The following is a 7,834-nucleotide window of genomic DNA, read 5'->3' as shown; positions in this document are numbered from 1 at the left end:
ATTTCAATGTTTTTGTTTTATTGTAGAATGCTATTCGGAGATGAGTTGGGACAATTGTTGAAGATGTTGTGTTCAAGAAGTGTTCTAGATGTTGTTTTGATTTTATTTCTTTTATGTATTTGTGATATGAATGTTTATCGACTTCGTTTGAATATTGTAATTTCTAGTATCGACTTCGTTTGGATATTGTAATTTTTTACTTGTTATAAAATGGACTTCATTTTCGTTTATGTGAATCTTTATTTGGTATAATATGTTTTACAGGTTTTCAGATCAAATTTTAAAAAATTATGAACGATATATTACAAACAATACATATAGGATCCCTCGACGCACTCTAAAAAAGCGTCGGGAGTTAGAAACTCCCGACGCTTATGTGGCGTCAAGAGTTAAGGGGGAACTCCCGACGCCGTTTAAAAGTGCGTCGGGAGATCCTCTCCCGACGGGTTTCTTCCGACCAAACTCTCGACGACTGTTTATGCGTCGGGAGATCCTCTCTCAACGAATTTTCCACACTTTCCCGACGAAATGTGACGTCGGGAGAAGTTAGATTTCCTGTAGTGTATTTTGGTCATATCATTGTCGATACAACTCCGTTTTAACAAAATGACCACTCGTTTTCATACTTTTTTGTGTTCTTTCCAACCATGCTTGTAAATTGAACAAAAACTTAAAAAAACTTTGACTTTAATACTTCAAAAGCTAGATTTATAAAAGCTTAAACGTTGTAAGGCCATTTGAATTAAGTTTCTTTTAGATTTTGTTCTTTTTATTTGCATGGTTGGAAAGAATGCGAAAAATTGTGTAAAAATGAATAATCATTTGGCTACAATAAAGTTGTATCAATGAAATATGACCAAAACAAAATCACACAATAGAAGACGTACAATAGCTAAATTTGAGCATGCAATTGCTAAGTTTGGATATGCGATCACATACCTCAAAGTTAACGATCATACACCTTTTGTTTCATGAACATTGATTTTGTTTTTGTCCGATTGCATATAACTTCATTTTAGCTAAATTATCACTAATTTTCATACGACTTTTCATATTCTTTCCAACCATCCTTCCAAATTGAGTAAAATATTTCCAACCATCCTTCTAAATGGAGTAAAATATCAAGTATTTTTTACTTTTAAATAATTTAAAAAATGTTAAATTTAGGGTTTTTTTTTTTTTTTTTTTTTTTTTTTTGTACTTGATGTCTTATAAACATAGGAAGAAAAAAAGGGAGAAGCAATTCATTTAAAATTGAGTATAAACTTGAGTATTTCAAATTATATACGTTTAAAAAAAGATGTCAGTTTTGATAATAAATTCTGGATTTTAGGCTATTTTGGACCATTTTCCTAATCAAAACCAAAGAGAACTAATTTTATCAAAAACCCAAAACCCTAGCCCCTTTGTCCTCTTTCTATCTCTTCACCGTGTCCCCCCCTCGTTTTCTCGTTCAGCCGCTTCTCCCCTTCGTTATCCCGTAACGGCAGCACTCGTGGACGCTGTCCTCCGGCAGTTTCCGACCCCCGCGATTCGTTTACGTCTTCGCCGGCAACTGGAGCAGCGGCCCTGCCCATACCCACTTCACGGGCAAACCTTCAACAGGTGGCAAGGGCGTCCGGCGAGCATACGGCGAGAACCCACGAACTGTTTTCCGGCGACACCCTTTCCAGCAGCGTTGGAGCAACTTTTTTCCTCATTCCGACAAGGTTTGGCACTTTACTAAATCGGCTTTAGTTTTGAGTTTCCCACTCCCTAACGGCTGCAATATGCAGGGTTAAGATTATCTGAACAGTAAACAGCGAGGTCTTGGAGCTGTTTGGCAACGTTCAGAAGGTAAAGTCCTGCTTTAAAACCCTTTCAAACTCGTTTTAAGGTGTTTATATCAGTCACTAACAATTGTTTGTAAATTTAGACTCGTTTGACTTGGTAACAGTAGCTTTAAGCCCTTTTCTAACTCATTTTAAGTGCTGTAAATTAGTTTATAACACTTGAAAACTCTACATTTGTAGTTCGAGACTGATGTAGCATGTTCAAATTAAGGTTTAAGGTTATTTTGGGTAGTAATATTCATTCTGTACACTCCTTGGGACTCTGAATAAGGTTTCAGCCTGAGTTTTGATCGTAGGACCCTTTCAAATAGTTTAGGAGCTCTCTAAATAAGTAGAATTCTACCTTTTTAGGCTTTTTGTTGTGTGCTAGCGTATTGTGTGTTTTATTTGCATAATATTTATTATTTAAATATTTGACGGTCTTGAATTTATGATCTGAATTGTTGAGCATGTTGAAATGTTGCGATAATGTTGTATTAGCATGCTGAGGTGGTGTTACGAGATTTTGCAATTATGAGGATCTATATTTATTTTAAATGTTTGGATAAGAATGTGGCATATGATGAGAGTATGACTTAAAAGCATGTTGAAGGATTTATTCATTTTGGTGAAATTGTGTGAGAAAGAGGTTAGAGAACCTTGTGCATTTATAAAGGAAAGTTGAGTGAATATCAGTTTGTCTCAAATACAAATGATCGATGGGTGATATCTCATTGTTGGATTTATAGGAGCATCGATGTCCTAGATAAAAATGGTGTCAAGGGTTGGTGTAAGGAGTCTAGAAGGGGAAGTATTTGTGTTCTCGAGGAAGAAGGACAACATGTAGTGAAGTCATTGGATGCCTTGAATAAAAATAGTCAAGGGGCGATGCACATTTCGAGCTCTTGAGTAGGTAGGTCAAGTGTTGAACGCTGAGCTATGTAAAGAACGTTAAGATGTTGAATATAAATGGTTAGGGGTAGTTGTATGTCAAAGGAATTAGTGTCATATAGCTTTGTGAGGGCTAAACATGATTGTTGAGTGAGCTTGAGTTGAGATTAAGTATGCATTACATGATGTGTTGATTCATGTGTCTAGTTTGTTCTAAGTTGCAACTGTTATTTACTTTCCATGTTTAATTGTATGCCTTTGTGTTCTTATTTTTATTTATTTATTTTTTTTCACAATGTATGTTTGGTTATTCATTTAAAAAAGAAGTTAAGGTCATTTTTATTATTGTTGAGTCAATGTAAATGATTCCTCAAGATTGCTCTTCTATATTTAAGCAAGAGATCTGTGTGGTATACGTTATGATTAATTTCGTTTCTGCCTCAGTTTCATTAAAGGACTAGCAATGATAAAGAGGAGATTCTACAGGCTTGAACATGGTGATAACGACAATGCATCAGATTCATCTGTATCATCATCTGACTCTGAACCAGAAGTAGATGCAGAAGAATCACAAGATGATGTAGAAGTTCAAGATGATGAATCCTGCTCTACCTCATCTGGTTTGTTCATCTTTATACCATAATTTCTCATAGAATGCTATTAAGCTCAATTAATTGCACTTATTAGGAGACTGATGCACGTTTCGTTTATAAAAAAAAAGGAGACTGATGCACATCTCTATATTTTCTTTAATTTCATACTAGCTTTAGTTTTTTGCACTTATCAAAAACTGATTTATAAGGAATGTTCTAGTCAGAAAACTTATTGTTCTGCATTGCTATCTGTTTATCTGTCCTCCCGCCTACACCAAACAAAAGACAGACATAGAATTTCTAGTATAGCTAAATACATTGAAGATAATAACATTTAGTTCGTATTTCTTAATTCTTTATTGGAGATAAAATATTCTAAATGGCTACTATGCAGATAAATCTAATGCAGGCATTCATAGGTACCGCTACTGTATTGTAGTGATGCACATGCCTACGTTAATTAATATCGACTATTTATCAATATTTTGTTATTTCAGGGTATGAAAGCGAGGATAGCTCTGTTAATGAAGTTGATATTGACTCGTCAGGTTTTCTTTTTCTTTGTATATTAAATCACTATTGCTTTGTATAAAATGTTGCGGTTTCCCGGACAACAGTTGACATTTCAACACTTTTACCCATTGAACATATAAAATGGATGCTGTCATTCCTTTGTATTTGCAATTGACTATCTATCTTTCTATCTATATATACATTTTATAGATCTTAAGACGTATGGTTGCTTATCTAATTTCAACTGAAATTTATTTCTTAAGCATTATTTTTATCTTTTGAATTGATGATTTATATTGGCTTCACAGAATGCATTTGTTTGAGATGTTTGACATCCGTTTTATTCTTTGTATCTCAGGTCTTCCAAGTACTGAAGATGATCCCGGCATTGGAAAAGAAATTCAATCTCTTACTGGGACTCAGGTACCTGATGAAATCTCTTCGGATATGCAGTTACCTTTGGGAACTCTGGACATTCATTCAAACATCTTATCCATGAAGGAGCCATTACCCGCAGATGTTCCAGTGTGCATCCTGAAATGCAAATCAGTTTTTAAGTGTAAGTTATGCCCTAGAGTTGTCTGTTTGAATGAGGAGACATTAAAGGCTCATCTTAAATCCAAGGTATATGTGTGATATTACTTTCTCCTATTAAGCCTAATCAGTTATTTTTTTTATTTGTGGCGGATCATAAAATGGCCCATTTTTCATCTGTATATCTTTCTAAAATGATGCAGAGACACGCGCGTTCTGAGAAATTATTGAATGACGGCAGGTTGAAAATTATGCTCAACAACAATGGAGAGATTGAAAATCCTGAAAATTCTACCGAGTCTCCTCCTCGACTTCCTGCTTTTCCACCGGTTAAACACTTATTAATATTCTGACACAGGCTGATACTGAAGCCTGTAATATTTCCTTTATTGATAGTGAATATATACTCATGAATGTTTTGAATCTTTGCAGGAACAACGTAGAAGGAAAAAAAAGTCACGACAAAGTCATGGATCACAGGCAAAGAGGTCAAACAAGGTACTAAGCTCTGAACTTGAATCGAGTTTGGAATGACTGTTAAAATGAGAATGCAAAACACCTCTCTACAATATAGTGTGATTAGAAGTGTTGAAAGTAATGGGGAGAAGATCAATTTATATCCTTAAATATTGGAGCTATATCAATTAAAACTCCAAATTAGCCCAAGTGAATTAAACTCAACGGTAATTGGCATGGCTATCCTTCCTAGATGAAGAAGGTTTGATCCTTCATCTATGCAGTTATTTTACAAAAAAAAAAAAGAAAAAAATTAGATCCCACATTAATAATTGTATTAAATTTAAATCTTAAACTTTCGTAAGTGAATCAATTTAGACCCGAAGTTGATGATTTCTACATATTTTTTCACAAAAACATAATTCTTTACAAACAAGTAGGCAAAAATAAGGGAAGACAAGAATATTTAAACCATTACTATCTATTTGATTCCAACATTTCTCATTTCAAGAAGTCTTATACACGTGAAGGTATGCACATTGATAGTTTTTTTTAAGAAAAAAGAAATCTAACAAACGGTCTAAATTGATTCACTTAAAAGTTTAGAGTTTTAATTACAATTAGTAGTTTGAGGTTTTAAATGATATATCCTTCAAAATTGAGGGGTATAAATTGACTTTTTTTTTTTGTTCTTTTCTTGTTTAGTTTTTACAAGGACTTAGTTCTTTGCAGGTAAGCTGAATATTCTGATAAAATTGAAAATTATTTTTAATTAACTAAAATTGGGTTTTACTATTCTAAAACGTATGCATATTTAAAAGCACCTCTGAAACCATGCCAAAATTTTATGGAGTTTCGACTCACAGATACACATGGTGTCTCAATTTCATTGGTTATTTTTTTTTTTTTTTTTTTTTTTTTTTTTTTATATATATATATAACAAACTGCAGAAAGAAAAGGGTTCGAATGGTGGTAAAAAAATGAGAGGATCAACAAAGAGCCTACTGAAAAAAAGACGCAAAATTGAGTAACTGAAGATCGGATCACTCTGCAAGCCAACTAAAGATGGTTCTGTCTCCATTTCTCTCATGAAATGTAGTGATAGTGAAAGGGTATGTTATAGTTCCCCTTGTTTTAATCTTTTCTTCTAACTTTATAATACTACAAAATGAAATCAGTAAGTCCGCTTTTCATAGGGTGTTTGCTGAATAATTCTGGTAAGGTGTGAAAATTTTGTTGAGAAGAGAATGAGACATTATTGTTGCCTTGTTTTCATTTTGTTTAGTAAATTATCCATGCCTCTTTTTTATTTTTTGTTTTTTTGGTTTTATAATTTTCGTGATTACTCTGGAAATCATAATGTTACTTGAGGTGTGATTAATTTTCAATTGAAAATTAAGCTTATAAACACTACTTTCATCTATTGGTTTTTATGTTGTGTTATCTACATTTTTATGGTTTTTAAAATACAAGTTAATTTTTTAAATTTTGTTTTTTGTTTTTGGAATTTAGCTAAAAAATTCAAATAATTATGAAATCCTTGATTAAAAAATTGAGGAAACAAACATGATTTTTGAAAATAAAAAAATTAAAAGATGATCATGTTGGTTGTTTGTGTTGGTAAATTGTTTATTGGATAAGTTTGATATTTGCACGTTAACTTTTATTTATATGTATTTGCTCATTCGATGAAATGAGATGGATGCCTACACCTAAATAAGTATTTGAAAGCATGCCAGTCAAAACTTCAGATTTCATAATTGATTGAGAATTTTCTTTACGATTAATATATAATTAATTGAAAATATTGAATTAGCTTTTTTATATGTGGATGTATTAAAATAGTATATTTGAAAATTTAGAATTCATAATGAAAATTTATCAAACTTACTAGTATGTGAAAAGATTTTTCTTTTCAGAAATGTATTAAAATTTTAGGGTGATGGCATAAATGGCCAGATTTGAATGTTTTATGATAAGTGACCGAATACTATCTTATTGTATAAAGAAATATTTAGCCACATGAAACAATGCAAGATTATAATTTTTATAGATGTCCAAACTTTAGGTATTTTACGTTATCAAAATTTGTTTAATTTTAGGACCATTCTACCCTTGTCAGGAATCCAATGCCACCCATTTTCGTGAATTTTCTGGCATTATTGCGATTTCACTAGACAAACTTTTTTTTTTTTTTTTTTTTTTGTGTTCGTGTAGACTTTGTTGGTATTTTAATAGTTGAGTAAATATTATCCAAGAATACATTAATTTAAATTGATATTCAACTGTTTGAAATTAGTAAATATTAGGGATGTTAAAAAATCTGATCAACCCAATCTAGATGATTTGGGTTGAGTTATCAACTCATTCGGGTTAGATTGGGTTGAGTTCGAATAAATAAAAATTTTATGGGTTGAGTTGGTTCATGAATCATGGGTTCACCTAAAAAACTTAATCCAACTGAATTTATTGTTAATTTTAAAAATCTACTTGTGTTACCATTATATACACACATTTATTTTTATTTTATTTAATTTCATGATTTTATTCTCTAACACTTCTTAAAAATAAATTATCATAATATAAATTGAAATTGAATAGTTAATCTTAATTTAATCATTGAAAATAAATAATTAAGTTTTTACATATTAATATTTTACTTATTTTTAGAATAAAAATTTTGAACAAAGGACTTGAGTAATCCAATCCAATTCTAATGTTTCATAATTGAGTTGGATTAAGTTCATTATTAAATAATTGTTTTTTGAGTTGAAAAAATTTACAACTCCAACAATTAAATTGGATTTAAAAAGTTCTTCAACCTATCTCAATCTAATGTATGCACCCCTAGTAAGAATGCACGATTTTAGGGTCATTGTTTTTCCAATTCGTCACCATTTTCGATTTTGGTCTTGCTCCCTTGGTCTCTTTATGATTTTGACTTCATTGAATTACAACCACTGCCATCACCAAGTTTCGAACACTTCCGATTTTCTTTTCACAGAATGTAATATATATGTTTTATGGTAATGTTC

The 7,834-nt window shown here is 31.7% G+C and overlaps 1 protein-coding gene across 2 annotated transcripts; it reads left to right on the top strand.

Moving 5' to 3' along the window:
- The first annotated feature begins 1,335 nt into the window (after positions 1–1,335).
- On the top strand, positions 1,336–6,108 carry LOC120070798 (stress response protein). Of its 2 annotated transcripts, XM_039022857.2 has the most exons (9): positions 1,336–1,709; positions 1,776–1,836; positions 3,147–3,322; positions 3,793–3,843; positions 4,167–4,231; positions 4,310–4,432; positions 4,546–4,671; positions 4,775–4,840; positions 5,750–6,108. In XM_039022857.2, the coding sequence occupies exons 3-9, from the start codon at positions 3,166–3,168 to the stop codon at positions 5,828–5,830; spliced, it is 669 nt and encodes a 222-aa protein (XP_038878785.1). In that variant the 5' UTR covers positions 1,336–1,709; positions 1,776–1,836; positions 3,147–3,165; the 3' UTR covers positions 5,831–6,108. The 2 variants fall into 2 exon arrangements, with proteins under 2 accessions (XP_038878785.1, XP_038878647.2); XM_039022719.2 differs by having other exon boundaries at positions 4,167–4,432.
- The last annotated feature ends 1,726 nt before the right edge of the window (positions 6,109–7,834 follow it).

This window comes from Benincasa hispida, chromosome 1 (genome assembly GCF_027475165.1).
Source record: "Benincasa hispida cultivar pf3 chromosome 1, pf3_genome.v1.1, whole genome shotgun sequence".
NCBI classification, from domain to species: Eukaryota; Viridiplantae; Streptophyta; class Magnoliopsida; order Cucurbitales; family Cucurbitaceae; genus Benincasa; species Benincasa hispida.
The sequence above is the reverse complement of the archived record's forward strand: the minus strand, read 5'-3'. Positions and strand labels throughout refer to the sequence as shown.

What these genes read in the sequence shown, in the direction of transcription:
- LOC120070798 (XM_039022719.2), top strand. Translation starts at nt 3,166, where the DNA reads ATGATAAAGAGGAGATTCTACAGGCTTGAACATGGTGATAACGACAAT. An exon ending in GACTTCCTGCTTTTCCACCG is followed by an intron (nt 4,672 to 4,774) that starts GTTAAACACTTA and finishes GAATCTTTGCAG; the next exon opens with GAACAACGTAGAAGGAAAAA. An exon ending in AGGCAAAGAGGTCAAACAAG is followed by an intron (nt 4,841 to 5,749) that starts GTACTAAGCTCT and finishes AACAAACTGCAG; the next exon opens with AAAGAAAAGGGTTCGAATGG.